At 45.4% G+C, this 17592-nt stretch overlaps 1 protein-coding gene across 3 annotated transcripts in view; it reads right to left on the bottom strand.

Annotated features, from left to right (window-relative positions):
• Positions 1 to 3433: 3433 nt before the first annotated feature.
• FAM168B (family with sequence similarity 168 member B) overlaps positions 3434 to 17592 on the bottom strand; it is a 33742-nt gene continuing 19583 nt past the window's right edge. For all 3 annotated transcript variants that reach the window (XM_045559040.1, XM_045559039.1, XM_045559041.1), the window contains exons 4-7: positions 7491 to 7633; positions 7209 to 7386; positions 4952 to 5077; positions 3434 to 4515 (exon numbers count right to left, since the gene is read on the bottom strand). In XM_045559040.1, coding sequence (XP_045414996.1) covers positions 4965 to 5077; positions 7209 to 7386; positions 7491 to 7633 — 434 coding nt within the window. In that variant the 3' untranslated portion in view covers positions 3434 to 4515; positions 4952 to 4964. The remainder of the gene's footprint in view (positions 4516 to 4951; positions 5078 to 7208; positions 7387 to 7490; positions 7634 to 17592) is intronic.

The following is a 17592-nucleotide window of genomic DNA, read 5'->3' as shown; positions in this document are numbered from 1 at the left end:
AACACTGGAAGACAATGCTGACTCAGCTTAAAAAAAGTACCAAGAGAACAGTGTAAAAAACAGTATTTAAAAATCATTTTAAAAAAAAAGGAATCATTTCCTGTTCGCTCACAACATGAGGTTCTCTGGGGCCTGAGTGGCCGTCACAGCAACCCTGCCAGTAGCACACAACGGCTGGTCTCGGATCCGGCCCAGCTGGTCTAGCCCACGGCCCAGTCTGCATCAGAACCCGTGGGCACGGCCCCACACTGAGGGGCGCTGGAATGCCGGTCCTGGGAGCACATCGCCCCTCCTGAAGGCCACCAGGTCCTCTGGACAGAGGTGCTACTCCTCCTCAGTCTCCTGGTCCCCAAAACTCAACTTTATTTAGTCCTGTGGACTAAAATCAGGGCATCCCCCACAGGCCTCCGTTGTTCAAATGAATGGGGAGTAGGGAAAAGAGACATACCCTCTGGAACACACGCTAAATCAGCTTTGCAGTTTTCTATCCAAAACGACCACACACCACGCTCAGTGTGTCACTTACCCTCAGAAAGCTCAGACTGAGGAATAAGCAGCTTAGAGAAAAAACAAACATGTGGGATGTGCCCTCCCTGAACCACCCACACTCCTCTTTAGAGACCCCTCAGAAAGCACCAGAGTGAAGGACCAGCCACTGCCACCCACCTCAGGCCACACCCTGCCACCTGCCACTGCATCCACTGGAGACCTTGTCCTGTCTGGGCAATGCCCAGACCGGCAACGACCGGGGCATCCAACTGTCAGCTGCCAGATGAGGTGAAGGAGGCCAAGCTGGTCAGAGTAATACTGTTTTCAAATGCTGGAAGGGACAGGTGAAGGCTGGAGCTCCTTTTTAAAGCAGACCCCAATATTTACACAGCTGGTGAGTGCCAGCCCCTCACCACTGCCCACTGGGACACTCGTATATCCTGTGTGGGGACAAGACTCCCAAATACTAGCACATTCCAGACTGCCTAAAGAATGTATTTCCTCTCATTACTGACATGTCCCCCAAAAGACACATGCAAATTACTTCCTGGGCCTCATTCATCACAGCCAGATGATGCCACCAGATGGAGCAAGGCACTGCATGCCCGGCTGGGGAAGGGCAGGACACTCACTGGCCAGGAGCCAAGCCCAAGGCTCAGGACCTCCCTCATATCCTGTAAATACTACATTTACACAGCACTCAACAAACAGTTGCCCAGAACAGCACTGGTAAGGCCTACTAATCACCACCGCAAGAATGTTCTGATAAGACAGCTCACAAGAGACATAAAAGGTTCTAGTGGCACCTCCGTGCCTGTTACCATGGTTGCCCTTGACCCCTGAGGGTGGCCTCACTTCTCAGAGGCAGTGAGCTCACAGGGCCAGTTGCTGGACACTAAACACTCAGCCCCTAGCCCAGGTCCAGACAATATTTCTATGAGCAGAGAAACAGCAACAGCTACACAGCTGATGGAACACACCCCCAAGCCTCAGGGGAGAAGGTGTACAACAAAAAATTTTTTAAATACCCATAAAGGGCTGGGCAAGGTGGCTCACGCCTCTAATCCTAGCACTCTGGGAGGCTAAGGACGGAGAATCACTTGAGCTCAGGAGTACAAAACCAGCTTGAGCAAGAGCGAGACCCCATTTCTACTAAAAATAGAAAAATTGGCCGGGCATGGTGGCACATGCCTGTAGTCCCAGCTACTGGGAGGCTGAGGCAGAAGGATTGCTCGAGGCCCAGGAGTCTGAGGTTGCTGTGAGCTAGGCTGATGCCACGGCACTCTAGCCTGGGCAACAGAGTGAGACTCTGTCTCCAAAAAAAAAAAAAGCCATAACGTCCATGTTATAGGAATGAGGTCTTTGCTTGCCTGTCTCAACTTCTAAAAGAATGATATTTCAGCTGAAGGACTCAAATTAGGAATGTCACACACACACAAACAGAATTTCTCAGAATGTTCCACAATATGCTTGGTATACCAAGTTATAAAGAATTCTGACCCAAGTTCTACTCCTTAATTAATTTTACTAGAACCAAATGGTGATAAAATTACAACCTATGACAGTTTCATTACTATTCGTAAGTCCAGATTCTTACCTGATATTTGATAGGTGATGCCCTGATGGTTTCAAAATTGGAAAGATTTCTGCACACATTTATTATACAATGCCAAAGTATTTCATGAAGTCTCTCAACTCAGCTTCACAAAAGGGAAAAAAGGTTACAAAAAATTATGGGAGGAAGCAAAGTATTTATGAAGCTGAAGTAAATGGGGGTCGTGGTACTCTCTTCTCTTTCTCCTGAAAGCCCCCGTGTGTGCCAAGTCGCAAGCAAGCCTGCAGAGACATCTAAATAACTTCCTGAACACGAATGTCTCCACCCCCACAGGCAGGTGTGTGCATGCTTCCCTTCTGTGAAGCATATACTAACCATCACGAGTCTCTCTCCCAGGCTATTAGCGCTCTACTGGGAAAAATGACTTCTCTCTCACTCAGCCAGTTGAGCCCCTGGAACCCTCAGAACCCACTGCTACTGTGCTACTGCAAACCACCCACTATTCAGATGAAATTACCAACACAGACGTGAAATGGACACAGACCGCGTGTCTGCAGTGGACGTCTGCTACACACACCACACACACATGTACACACAAAGATGGGCTAAGTGCTCATGAAACAACTTAAAGTACTTATCAGTAAACACTCTATGTTACTAGACATCAGGAAGAAGGAATCTTCTGTTTACAATGATCCATGCAAAAATATTCCTAAGTTCTCATAAAATAAGACGTGAAAAAGAAAATTATGAAGAGTACTCACTATAAAAATAAGGTTACCAAAGGCTCAGTAGTCAGGTGTCCCACCCAACAGCCAGGGCAGGACACCAGTGTGCAGCCTCCACACCAGCACCCAGGCCCTGACCTGGCTGCCAGAGACTGAAGAGCAGAACCCCGGCCCTGACCAGAGCCCACAGCACTTACATCACAGGGCGGTGACAGATGTACAACCCCGCCAGACCGCTGAAAGGGAGCAAGTCCTAACCCCCCAGACCCCTGACCCTAACAGACAGACACACACTCCCATGGATCCGAGTCAGGCATATTTAGCAAAAAAATCCTCCATTTCTTATGTACAAGATTCTGATTTTAAACTCAAAATCCTTTCCATGATAAGTCCTGGCTGGCAAATGCCACACTGCCTGGCCCTTCTGCTGTCCCTGCTTGCCTGGCACTCAGTGCCTCCAACTGCTGCAGGAGGTGGCGGAAGAGGCTCCCAGACAAGACACCAGCCCTCCAGCCCTTGCCCCTCTCTTAGAGGCCCCTCCAGCCAGTCTCAGAGGACAAGTGACCACCAGGTGGAATATTCCAGGAGAAGCTACCAGGTTCTACATTTTCAGACATATCCACAGCCCTGCCTCTCTACGAGAAACATGAGGAATTTTAAATAAAGTTTTGTTCCCTTTTAATCATTCTTAAATATACAACTTTTTCCACAACATACAGCTGAAATCTTTGCCCTTCTTTGTAGGGGGACAAACAGCAGTGCCTATGTGTTTTCAGCTGACACAGTTCTCAGGAAAAAAAAAAAAAATGGAATGATTTTCTAAGCTAAATGAAGAGGACAATACCTCCTCCAAGCATGGCTGTTTTTCTTTCACATATTTTCCATCCCAGGAAAATAATTTAGTTCTACGCAGGACTTTTCCAATAAAGATTTATAAAACATCACCTCTCTCTGTAAAAGACTTGTAATGAAAATTTAGATAGCAGAGAAAATCGCTTTGCTGACACATAAACCACCCCCTCACCTCTAACTGTACTGGCCACACAACCCTAAGCCTTCATGATGACTTTTAAGCACATCCCCATGCACTGACCCAAGCCTAAGCGGGAAGAGAGGGATGCCTGAGCAGCTGTGCTCTCCCGTTCTCTCCGATCCCGGCAACTCCCTCCCAGTGCAGTCAGTGCCAAAGAAAGGTTGCTGAAAACTAAACATCCATATCCCCAATTGGCAACGCACGTCAACCCCAAAAGGTTGAAGAATCATCTAAGATATTTCAAATGCTCTATGAAGAAATTCACTTTAACACTTATAACTTGAAGACTTTGTATACATTACAACAGTGCATTAGTGATACAAGTTGTAAAATACATTTCCATTCCTTTGGATTTTGCATATGATGGTTTTGCATCAGTCACTGCAGGTAGATTGAGCAAGCTTTGTTTTTGTGTTTGTTTTTTTTAAACATGCATTCAACTAGATATGATTCAGAATAGATTAATACTCCCTTTTTATCATTACAGTTAGCTAAAAAATTGCCAGGCAGTCCACAAAACAGGATTTGCTTTAAGACCAACCCACAGAATTAGTTGGAGACTAACGGCGCTGGGACCTGCTGGGCCGGGATGTAGTCGTGTTTAGCCAAGTGTCGAGAGCATTAAGAAGAAAGTCCTGGTTGGAGGCACAAGGCCTGCAGCACCAGCTGTGGAACCTCAATGATGTGACTGCACAGCTCCATCCTCAAACCTGCAGGAAGACGGACAGACACCAATCACACACAACTCCTCTAGCACCACTGCTCCCGAAACTCCAGGGGCACGAGGTCCACTAGAGCCAGAAAGGACAGCAACAGGCAAGGCTGCTAGACCTGCTTCCCACCCTGCTCCTAGCAACCCCAGTTACAACTGGAACCCTGTTTCCTGCAGCAGGCAGGCGGGAGATGGAGCGCACAATCCAGGACAGGATCAAGATGGACAGCGTAAACAGTAAATACCCAGCGGTTTTCTTCTTTATTCTACTTTGTAGGGTCCCCATAAGAACAAAAATTTAAACACTGCACTGCCCTTCATCAAGGGCCAGGTGCATTTTTCTCATTAGTGCTGCAACATGTGCTAAGTCTGCTCTTCTCCACCAAGAGATGCCCTTTCCTCGAAGGCCGAGCCAGCCTTCACTGGTCACTTACATTTGCAGGGTGATCACCACTGAGGGGGCACATAGCTGTAGGTGGGTGTTCCTGGGGCCCGGTAGGTGGGCACAGTGACAGGGTGGGGGGCAACAGGAGTTGGGGAGTGAGCAGTCAGCAGGGTACCTGGAAGAAAGAGCACCACGTGACACACAAGGCTGGCCTGCACTCAGCTCCAGGCCGCCTCTGACAAGCACACGGCCATGGCCTCTCTGCAGGGGAAAGGTGGACAGGAAGGACAGTCTCCCCCCGGGCACTGTCAGAACTCTCACCAGATGATCCCATGTGCCCAAAAAGATGTATAAACACAGCAAACACATACTGATAATATGTTTGTAAAAGCCTCTGTGCCTACCCTTCATAGACAACACCCAATAATTTCTGTGGGTGAGATGATGAACTACAAAATAAAAAAATAAATTATTATTCAGCCTTAAAGAGGAAAAGAAATTCTGACACATGCTACAATGCAGATGAACCTGGAGGACACTGTGCTAAGTAACTAAGCCAGTCACAAAAGGACAAGTACTCTACAATTCCATTTATATGAGGTGCCTAAAATAGTCAAATTCATACAGACAGACAGTAGAATGGCGGGTGCCAGGGCTGGAGGGCAAGGGAAAGGGGAGCTTTTGTTTAATGGGTACAGGAGTTTCAGATTTGCAGGATGAAAGATTTCTGGACATGAGTGGTAGTGATGAATATACTTAACACTACTGAACTATATACACTTGATGAATACACTTGATGAAAGTGTGAACATACTTAACACTACTGAACTATACACTTAAAAATGGTTAAGACAGTAAAAAAAATAGATGAAAAAGAAACAGGGATTTCAAACTACATAAGCTTCTGAATACATCTGAAAGAAACCTATTTTTCCTGTAACTACAGAAACTCAGCGACTGAGTCCTGCGTGTGGACAAGCACCACCTGACACACGGGCCTTCGCGCCAACCTGGGCCCACTGCCCTCTCGCTGTGGGCGCCAAATGCACAGTTCCTCTCTCTGCCCAGTCTCCTCTGCCTTGACAGGCTGAGTATGGGAAAGCCAATGAGGAAGAGAATCTAAAGAGAAACACTTGGCATTCCAGAATGCCTCTTTCCCTGGCATAACTTCCTCACACTGAAGTAAAGCCCAGAAAAACAAAGGGCATGGTATCTTTTTTTTTAAACCCCTAGTCACGGGCAACCAAGTGAACCTTGTATAGGCACAGCCCCAAAGTGGCCGCATTTACCCAGAGGCCAGGAGGTGACCTAATCTTAGGCATCAGATCAGGGCTTCCATGGAGATATGCCCACCCAGCCCGGGCATCTCATCTTCCCACAGTTTATTCTCCTAACTTAGCGGAGGCCTTGGGGAGTACAGTACAGTAGAGGAATAGATGAATGCCAAAGGATGTCTACAAGCAGCTGCTACTTCTATTAACAGACCGGCTTTCCCAGATTCAATGAAAACTTCCCCTCCTACAACATGACGTGACCTGCAAAGACAACTCACACTAGCAGGCAGTACCTAGACGGCCAGCCCTACCTGGAACACAGTGTCCCCTTCTGCTCAAGCTTTACATGGCCCCAGGGGGCACTCCTCATCCCTGCTGCTCACCAACAGAATGACCCCATCGAGTTGAGAAAGGGCCAGTCAGTCACACTCCACAGGGAGGTCAGTTTGTCGTTTGTTACACTACATCCCACAATCCAGTCTCCTCTCAACTGAAAGGACAGGGGAGGAAGGAAAGGAGGGAGGCAAAGTAAAAGATAATTTGCTGGCTGGGAGCAGTGGCTCAAGCCTGTAATCCTAGCACTCTGGGAGGCCGAGGCGGATGGATCCTTTGAGCTCAGGAGTTCGAGACCAGCCTGAGCAAGAGCGAGACCCCATCTCTACTAAAAAAATAGAAAGAAATTAGCTGGACAACTAAAAATATATAGAAAAAATTAGCCGGGCATGGTGGCACATGCCTGTAATCCCAGCTACTCGGGAGGCTGAGGCAGGAGGATCGCTTGAGCCCAGGAGTTTGAGGATGCTGTGAGCTGGGCTGACCACATGGCACTCTAGCCCAGGCAATAGAGTAAGACTCTCTGTCTCCAAAAAAAGGAAAAAAAAAAGAGAGATAATTTGCTGTTCCTTCCCCCAAAGAGTTCTTTGTCCTTCTACCCAACCGTAGCCATGAAATCCAGAGCTGAAGGTCAGAGTTCCCCCTCCCCCGGCTCTAGTGCCACCATACAGCACATATACACCAGGAACAAGGACTCACCTGCTGACATGGCCATGGTGGTCCCAGCCACCATGCCCATGGTGACCCCGTTGCCTCTGGGAGGAGGGATGGGAGCAGGGTACACCGTCGCCGGCATGCCGTTGGGCTGCACCACCGTGGTGTGGTGGATGACGTGGGGGGGTGCTGCATACAGCGGCTGTGTGTAGTACGTGCCTTGCTGTGGGGAGGAGAGAGACAGATGCCACAAGGTCCCCAGGGACAAGGGATGAGAGCCCAGACAAAAACCACCCTTCCCACATGGCAGTGCACACCCAAGCATACCTGTGCATATGGGCTCTGCTGGGGGTAGGCACTTCGCACAGGGTACACGGCAGTCTGGTAGGGGTTGGGGGAGGAGGAGTACGGTGGCACAGCCCCACTGGTGGGGGAACAGGACACTTTGTAAGGCGTGCCGGGAGTGTAACCTGGAACAAAGAAGCCAGTGGCCTGAGTTCACCTGGGTCTGTGTCAGGCACAGTGGAGGACAAGTATGGGGAGGAGCCAGGCTGTGTTTCGGCCCATTCACAACTCAGTCAGACCTGACAGGGCCGCCGCCCCAGCTCCCTCTCCATTAAGACCTCATTCTATTATCTCAGACTCTGTGCACGTGCATTTCCTAGGGAGCAGGGAGTGTTTGGGGAAGAGGATAAAATACCAAAGGAGAAAGCTGTACAGACCACATGCTCACATAAGAACAGGATATAAATACATGTTTTGTTCTGCTGAGTATAAATTGGTACGGCCTTCCTGGGGTTCAATTTGGCATTAAAAATATATATGTCTTTTAGGCCGGGTAGGGTGGCTCACGCCTGTAATCCTAGCCCTCTGGGAGGCTGAGGCCGGTGGATCGTTTGAGCTCACGAGTTCGAGGCCAGCCTGAGCAAGAGCGAGACCCCGTCTCTACTAAAAATAGAAACAAATTACATGGACAACTAAAAAGTATATATATAGAAAAAATTAGCCGGGCATGGTGACGCACGCCTGTAGTCCCAGCTACTCGGGAGGCTGAGGCAGGAGGATCACTTGAGCCCAGGAGTTTGAGGTTGCTGTGAGCTAGGCTGACGCCACGGCACTCTAGCCCAGGCAACAGAGTGAGACTCTGTCTCAAAAAAAAGAAAGAAAAAAAAAAAGTATATATGTCTTTTAATCCCAAAACTCCCCCTCTAGAAATCTGTCTTAAAGACCAGGCATGGTTGCTGTGTGACACCTATAATGTCAGCACTCTGGGAGGCCCAGGTGGGAGGATCGCTTGAGGCCAGGAGTTTGAGACCAGCCTGAGCAACACAGCCTGACCTCGTCTCTACAAAAAATAAAAACATTAGCTTAGCTGGGTGTGGTGGTGCATGCCTGTAGACCCAGTTACTCAGGAGGCTGAGGCAGGAAGATCACTTGAGCTCAGGAGTTTGAGGTTGCAGCAAACCATAAGCGTCCCACTGTACTCTAGCCTGAGTGACAGCGAGGCCCTGTCTCCAAAAAAAAAAAAAAAAAGCAAAGAAGCACAAACATATACACGCACACGGAGACTTCACCATAGGCACACTCGCCACAGTTCTGTTTATTAGCAAACACAAAGGAGAAATGTGTACAACACCAGGAGTTGGCTAAGCACCCTGTGGTAAAAAGATCTCTGGGTCACAGGAGAAGGTTGAAAATACATGCTTACTTTTGCTCTCACCCAAAACAACATGAAAATGACACTAAGGCAGATTAGGAAATAAAAAGACAAATCCTGAAGCTTAAATAGCTGATGTGGAAAATGATTTAGCAGACTCAAGAAAGCAGCACTTGCGGCCAGCAGAGAGGCACAAGGAGCCACCTGGTACCGGAAGCCCCTCCCCAAAGACCTGGAAACTCTGCCACCAACTCCCTACTGGAAGCTGGTGAAGAGCCCCACTGTGGGAGAACGTGGCAAATGCTGAATCAGCGGCGAGTGCCGGGTGCCCCTTCCTGACCCAGCCCCAACAGAGAACAGGGGTTTGTTTCTGGGGAGGGCAGGAGAGGCTCTCTGGACTGCTCTGTTCACAGCAGTGGTGTCATAGCAACCAGAAGCTAGAAACAGCCCAAACGTCGACTGGCAGGCAGATGAACAAACCATGGAGCATCCACATAACCAGATACAATTCATCAACCAAAAGGAACAGACTGCCGATGCAACACGGGATGAATCTCAAAGCCGTGTTATGTGGAAGAAGCCAGCCACAGAGCACGTGCTGTACGTCTGTGCACAGGAACTCCAGACGACGGTAACCCACAGAGCTTCAAAAGCGCCATCAGTGGTGGCCAGGGCAAGAGGGCACGCAGGGCTTTGCTGAAGAGCAGTCGCCTGACCGTGGTGGCAGGTACACAGCTGCACACAACTGTCCAAACATACCAAACTGCACCCTGAAGAGGGTTACATTTCTAATAGGTATGTTACACCTCTACAGAAGGGCTTTCTAGAATGTCTGTGAGGACGATTCACATTCTTGCTGGCAGGAACACGAGGAGTAGAGCACTCACTTCATCCATGGAAGAGTCACATGGTGCGACTTCTCAGACCACAGACACGCCTCCCACAGCACCCAGCAATTCTACTCCCAAACATTTCCCCTAGAAAAATGAAATCATAGGTCCACACAGGACCTATAAAAAATGTTCATCAAGCTTATTCCTAATAGCCAAACTGGGAAACAACCCAAATGTTCATCAACAGGAGAAAGAATAACTGTGATACATTCAAATAAACACTACCGAGCATCAAAAGGAAGAAACACGGATCAATTTCAAACCATGCCGGGCTTTACAAAGAAGCCAGACACAGAAGAGCACACATGATGTGATCCTGTTTATTTATCTAACAAGTAACTTTACCTACAGTGACAGAAGTCAGGAGGGAGAGGGTAAGAAAGCCTTCTGGGATGATGAAAGTGTTCCATATTTTGTTTTGGGTAATGGTTCCGTGAGCAGGTACAGCTGTCCAAATCCACCCAACTGAACACTTAATATGTGTGTTTTGTGCATAATTTATACCTCAAGTTTCAAAAATGAACTGAGTATAGAAAAATTTAAAGTTAGATTTTTAAAAACTTTTTTAATTACACTGTTGGACTGTGTTCAACAATGTAGGTGTATTTTGTTTTAATTTAAAAGGGAAAGAGAATGAATCACTCCCAGGAAAACTCATGAGTTTAAATGGCCTTTGAAAAAAAAAAAAACCACAAGAACGAAATTTCCCTTTTCTCCAAGTTACTAAGCCAGTCCTATTCAATTGTGCTGCTTTAGCTACAGGTGAACACTCAGTACTTGGTGTGCCTTGGTTCACTACGACCTTAGCATCATGCCTCCTCGCCCATTCCCTAGAGGTGCCCGTTCACGGCTGCACAGATAGGGATGCTGAGGCTGAGAGGTTGTGGCATGCCCCACAGGTAGCCTCATCCCAAGCACCAGAGCAGGTGCTCAAACTCACATTCGTCTGCGTCTACTCTTGACACCTTTGCCCAAACCAGGCAACTCTCAACCTCAGCTGTTCTTTATTTGGAGAGAGAAAAGATCCTCCTAGGTCTCCCTATATTATTTTGAAACTCACTCACCAATATGTTAAAGTATAAACACTGTCAAAATTTGAATACACCAACTTTTAATGTATCGGTGCTTAGCTAAAGGAGAGGAGAATACACAGATTTTCTGTTAGGATCTGAAAAAACAAGTTTCAAGGCAAGAGCAGTTAAAGAGGCCCTTTCTCTGGCTGCTTGGCTCCTAGTCTTTAAGAAAGATAATAAAGGAAAGTGATGGTTTTGTGGGTATATACATGTTAAAACTCATCAAACTGAAGCTTTAAATCTGTGTACTTTTTTGTATGCCAACTATTCCAGAACAAGGTTATAAAACACCTTCCTTAATTATAAAGAAAAAGGTAGTATGAAAGCCATCAAGTTCTGGCTGTGCACTGACACTCCTGGGACATGCCCACCCAGGACAGCCCCAACGGCTAAGTGGCTGGCTAGCTCAGCAGAGGAAATGAGGTACAGGCACAGCAGGTACCCATGTGACCAGTCACAGGAGGGGAGCATTCCACCAGCACAGAGTGGCCATTCGTCACCAACACAGGGCCAGACCCTGCCACAGAGATGATCTGGAAAGATCCAGCCCTCTCCACAAAGTGCCTGAGTTCAGGGTAGAATCACAAGAAAATAGACCACCAACATAGCAGCATTTTATGTAGTCCTCGTAGGCAAGCAATAGCCAGTTAGGGCTGGGAGCAATGTTGTCTGGAGAGAAAGGAACTTCCCTGGAAGAAGGCAGGGAGGTCAAGTCTAGTCCTGAAGAGCTCCCTCCTCCCCAGGCCACCCTCCCTCCTTCTTCACTTTTTATGACCACACAGCTGCCAGACACCAGCAAGCACCTTGGCTGAGTCACAGGTGGATGCCACTAAATGTGATTCCTACTCTAGAGCTTAAATCCCATTTATGCCCCATTACTTCCACTAGCCTGAATTAAGAGGTCCTCTCAGGAGTCACCAAATGCACATCTGACACTTTATGAAAGTGTCACGATCAAAACATCTATAGAGCTGCCCTGTGTGTGTCATATTTAAGAGCAGATGCTAGACCTCCAAGTTGGGAGTCACTTCCAGAAGTCTGGGGCTAGTCCCTTTCACATGGTTTAAAAGAACAAACCAACAGGGCCCCCTTTCTTCATCATACAATTAAAAAACATTTATGACACAGATGAGACAACTGGAATATGAACTTGATGTTGTGATTCATTGTATTCTCAACACTATTAAAGAATTATTTTTCAAGTGTGACAATGATATAGTTATATTTTTAATTTATCTTTTAAAGGTAATACTAAAACACTGATCATATAATCTTTGCTTCAAAATAAAATAGTGAAAAGTGGTGGGAAGATAGATGAAAAAGATCAGCTATATGCTGATAACTGCTAAAACCAGGTGATGGGTAACTGGGAAATATATTCCTGTGTACTTCTATATATTACTTGGAAGTTTTCCTAATAAAAATTCTTTTAAAGACAATTATTTTAAAAATAATTGTTGTGGATTAAAAAAGAGATGAGACATAAATTTAACTTTATAAACAAATTCAACATGTAAGGTTGAATAGATCCTGGTTCCAAATATTAAAAAAAAAACAAAAAACTGGGGGATAAACTGGGCAAATTTGAGTATGAACTACTGACTAAAATTAGGGAATTGCTGTTTCTAAGAATGATAATGGCATCCTTGTCATGCAAAAGAATGTCCTCATTGTTATGTCTGAAAGGGCCACACTGAAGTCCACAAGACAAGGGACTCAAAGGCTGAGTAAAATTCTGAATTGGTTCAGGAGAAAAAAAGGAAAAAACCACAGACACCCTCACCCTTATATAGATAAAGCAAATATGGCAAAGTGGTAATTGGTGAATCTAGGTGGTGGATATTATGGGCATTCACTGTACCGTTCTCTCAACCTTTCTGTATATGTATTTGAAACTTTTTTTATAATAAATAACATGAAAAAATCTAATACTTTCAGATGACGGCACAACTGAGAAAGGGTCTAAGCTAATCAGAAAATCTCCATTGAAACAACAGTCACACAGGAGCTCAAACAAGTGAGGACGCTAACTGAAAGGTACCCACTGATAGCCACAAGTCCCCATGCACCCCTAGAAGATAAATGTAAAATCCTGCTGAGCCTCTAAAAAGACCATCGGCAGGAGGCCTGGCTCTTCAGCGTCTGATCTGGAAGATGGCCTGACAGGCACAGGTTGGAAGAACAAAGATAAAACATGCTGCTGTTCAATATATACAGCCAACACACTCAACACAAAGTTATGGTTTTACACAATAAACTGATTCACAAAAGAGAATGAGAGGAAATGGGAGGAGCTGTTTGAGGAAGTGAAAACATAAAAACAATGAATTCACAACCTGGAGGGAAAACTGGAGAAAAAACACACAAATATTCCTACAAGAAAGTCCAGAACCATTCTGTCGTCCACAATGGAGAAAGAGCTTGGACTGAAAAGATGGAAGCTGCCAACCTAAACAAACCCCAAGAATACAGAGTGCAAAACCAAACTGAGGTAGAGCTGGGAGACAGCTCCCCAGATGGGTTCTCTGAGCCAGAAGCACTCTTTTGGCTCCTCACATACACTGAATAGAGTGAAGACCTTTTCCATTCCTTGATTATTTCCTTAGGATACATAATTAATGACAGGTCAACCTACGAGGTCCTCCTCGTCTTCCACCAGAAGCCTCCTGCTGCAGAAATCCTTCCAACTGCCCTAGGACTCCCACTCACCCAAGTGTCTCTGACAACACCTGCCTCACTTGCAGGCTCTGCTGAAGCAAGAGGTACTTGAAGGCCGGGCGCGGTGACTCAGGCCTATAATCCTAGCACTCTGGGAGTCGAGGTGGGAGGACAGCTCGAGGTCAGGAGTTTGAGACCAGCCTGAGCAAGAGCGAGACCCCGTCTCTACTAAAAATAGAAAGAAATGATCTGGACAGCTAAAAATATAAAGAAAAAATTAGCTGGGCATGGCGGCACATGCCTGTAGTCCCAGCTACTCGGGAGGCTGAGGCAGGAGGATCCATTGAGCCTAGGAGTTCGAGGTTGCTGTGAGCTAGGCTGAGGGCACAGTACTCCAGCCCAGGCAACAGAGCAAGACTCTGTCTCAAAAAACAAAAACCAAAAAAAAAAAAGAGGTAATTTGAAGAAGCCGGCACGCATTTGCATCTGTCAGAATGCAGTGAAGGGTACGCTTACTTGTGCATTTCATATATGTAAAAATTACCTAAAAACAAAGCCAAAGCAACTGAAAATAAATATTAATGATATTCATGCTGAAGTTATTGAAGTGAAGTATATTGAGGCCCACAATTTACTTTGAAATGAAACGCATCAAAAAATAAGATGAACTGAAGGATGGATGGAGGGACGAGTATGTGATACAAGTAAAACATTACTTGCAAAAGTTGATTTTATAAAGTTTAACTGCAGAATCTTGGCAATCTATATATTGATGTTCAATGTAAAATTTTTTCAGCTTTTCTGTATATTTGAAAACTTGTACAATAAAATGTTGAGAAAATAGTCACTGGCTATTTCTATTAAATAGAGCAATGGTTTTTAATACATATTTAATATTATCTTACTGTTTATTCTTATGACAGTGAACTACGATCCAATGCTGACCAGAAAACTTTATTTTTTGTCTTTTGTTCAGACATGAATGTTACATCACTTTCTATCCAGCATTTAACACAAATCAGTTTCAAGAAAGACAAACATGACTCCCTGTCAATTAAGACTTGGTGTGTGCTAGTCACCTTCCTTCCTTTTTTTCACATAGCACGAGGTCCCCTATCCTTCCAGAGTAATTTAACAGGAATCTTACAAACTTTGCACACGCACGCACGCGCGCGCGCGCGCACACACACACACACACACACACACACACACACTCTTACCTCACAGTACTCAAAACAGACATTGCCTCCCTGAAATAATGTTTACACTTGTACCATTCACAATACAAAACCAAATTTATTCAGTGCGAGGTCTTTCAGAAACACTAACAACCTTCCAGATTCACCCTCCCTAAGAAGCCCATCTGCACCTCTTCTCTTGCCACTCTCCCCAAACATGAGTGACCACTGGCTGAGCCCTCTCGGGGGAAGAAGACATGCATAAGGCCACTTTTTTCAGATTGCTAACTGTTCAGGTGACAGAAACATTGTTTTGAATGTATCTTTTTTTTTTTTTTCCCAAAAGTACCGTATACCACACAGATTTTTTTATAATATTTTTGAGTATAAAAGACATTTATTTAGAGAATTTGAAAAATCCCAAAGCATAAATGTACATGTGAGGAAGGAAGAGCTACACCAAAACACATCCTCATGAAATTTCTGAACATTAGAGGCAAAAATACTAGAGTAGCAAAGAGAAACCCAGGTTACACCCAAGCAAGCACCAACAAGGTATCTCAATTCTCAACAGTAGTTATGGAAACCGGAAAAATCATTGAGCAAAGCCCCCAAAATTTTGGGGGAAATGATACAGCCTAGAAGTCTATATCCAGACAAACTATTAATGAAGTGTAAGTGGAGAATAAAATGTTTTCAGACGTGGAAAATCTCTAAATTGTGACTTCCCCATACTCTCCCAAGTAGTTACTGAAGAAAATCCTCCAACAAAAACAACCAAAGAGTAAACTAAGAAAAAAGACAAGGACTCCAATAGAAAGGAAAGGCAAAAGCAAGTCCTGGGAAGATACCAAAGAATGACCCCAGGGTCTGGCCCAGAGGACAAGCAGTTCACATTGGAGAGAAGAGAGGGCTTCAAAATGAGCTCACCAAAAAATCACAACACATGGAACAAACAGCTCAGGTGTCAGAAAATGCTGAGAGATCCCAACCCCTGTGGGGAGGCTAGAGGTTTAATGAATGACAATGGTCAAAGACACCAGATAAATCCAGTATGAGTTCCAGGGAGATAAGTGGGAGCTAAACAATGGGTACACATGGTTCCCCCTCCTCATCCCCCACCCCCCACCCCCCAAAAAAGGCCACCTATGGAGAGGAATTACTTTGTTATTAAATGTGTGTGTACTTGTACATAAATGTTTGCATATCTGACTACTGCCTTAGGATACATTCCTAGAAGTGGGTCAAAAGGATCCATTTTTAAGCATCTTTTTAATATATTGCCAAACTGTCCTGCAAAGAAGTTTCCCACTTTACCCTTCTTCCAGCCACGCATCTTTTAAAAATATGCACTGATATAATATCTAAACCACCTCTTACATACGGTGTACTACAAAACCCTGAATTCTTTCTTGACAATTTCAGATCATTGCAAATATTAGTTACAGGCACTCTGACTATAGGCAGGGCCAGAACGGAGGCCTGAATGTGTGGGCTGAGTGCCTGAACCTGCCCTGCTCACATCTGTGCCTGACTGTGGGCTTGGCGCTGCAATCCTCCAATAACACAGTCCCGGGTGTATTTATTCATTAAACAAATGCCAACAGTAAAGTTAAACAACTACCCCAGGGGTGACACAGCTAGGAATTAAGCCATATCTAGCAAACTCCATAGTTCAAAGCTCGATTTCAAAAAAAAGTCCGCTCTGGCTGCATGTGTATGCAGCCTACCACACTTGTTCAGGATAAAATGAATGACACATCTTCTCCATTTCCAGGTTCTGAGTAACAGAAACCTTCAGCAAAAGATACTACATCTCATCACAAGGTTCTCTGAACCCTCTAGGTCACACTTGGAAGAGGGTTAAGTAATAAGCTGTCTTAGGACTGCAAAAGTTTGCTTTGGAAGTCAAACTCCACACGTGCAGCACCTGTACCAGAGATCAACTTTGTCTACAAATCTGGTGCTAAGAGAACCGGAAGGTAGATCAAGAAAGCAGCAGGAATGAAAAAAACCTTCTCTTTCAAACTTTTCACAGTGATGACTTTGGCTTGCTCATCAGATAAAGGAAAAGGCCCACTGAAAAGGGAGATTAAAATTTCATGACATGAAACACTGACAGGATCCCAGAAAAAGATGGGTGCACAGCTGTGGCCCAGACTGAGGTCAGGAGGCAAACAGTACTAGTGCAACATCAGCAGGGCCTTCGTTCACCAACTTCACATAAAAATATTTTTAGCTTCTCCTAAGAGACCGGAAGATGTGGTGGCACTGCTAGGCCAGTGGTCTGGCAGCCATCAACAGGCTGGCACCCATCAGTGGACTCCACCTGAAACAAGGCAGGCCCTTTGGGCAGCCACAGTTGCCACCTGCCTGCCTCAGCTTCTGCATTCGAGGAATAATTTGAGAACAATCTTGGAAAAGGGGCAAGAAAAGCCTCATCTCCCCATGAGAAAGGAGAGATGCACAAGAAGATGGGTGACGTCTGCTCCATAGGGTGGCCCATCGAGGCCAGACCTCCAGATACTACCCCTCCTCTGCAGGGAAGGGCTGCACACTTTTGGCAAGAACAGCTTTGTCAGCCTCAAATAAACCTGAGACCCTTTTTGTAAAATAATAAAAGAGTTGGAAGTTGTTAGTACATTTTTACATTAATTTTTGCTCCATGAAGAAAAGGAGCAAATGGGCGCTACCTTTGAAAATTCTAGAACAGTAACTTATTTTACAGTGGTCTATAGCATGATCACATGAAACATTAACACTTATGCAAAAGATGAACTTCAATCCATTCCTAACACCATACACAAAAACTGACCCCAAATGGGTCATGATGTAAATGTAAAACCTTTTAAAACTGTAAAACATCAAGAAGAAAAAAGGAGAAAATCTTGGAAATGGTAGGTTAGATTTCTTAATAAAATGAGGAGCATCATCAAATTTAAAAAAACTGCTGCTCTTTGAAAGATACGA

The sequence above is a fragment of the Lemur catta genome, chromosome 8, assembly GCF_020740605.2.
Source record: "Lemur catta isolate mLemCat1 chromosome 8, mLemCat1.pri, whole genome shotgun sequence".
NCBI classification, from domain to species: domain Eukaryota; kingdom Metazoa; phylum Chordata; class Mammalia; order Primates; family Lemuridae; genus Lemur; species Lemur catta.
The sequence above is the reverse complement of the archived record's forward strand: the minus strand, read 5'-3'. Positions and strand labels throughout refer to the sequence as shown.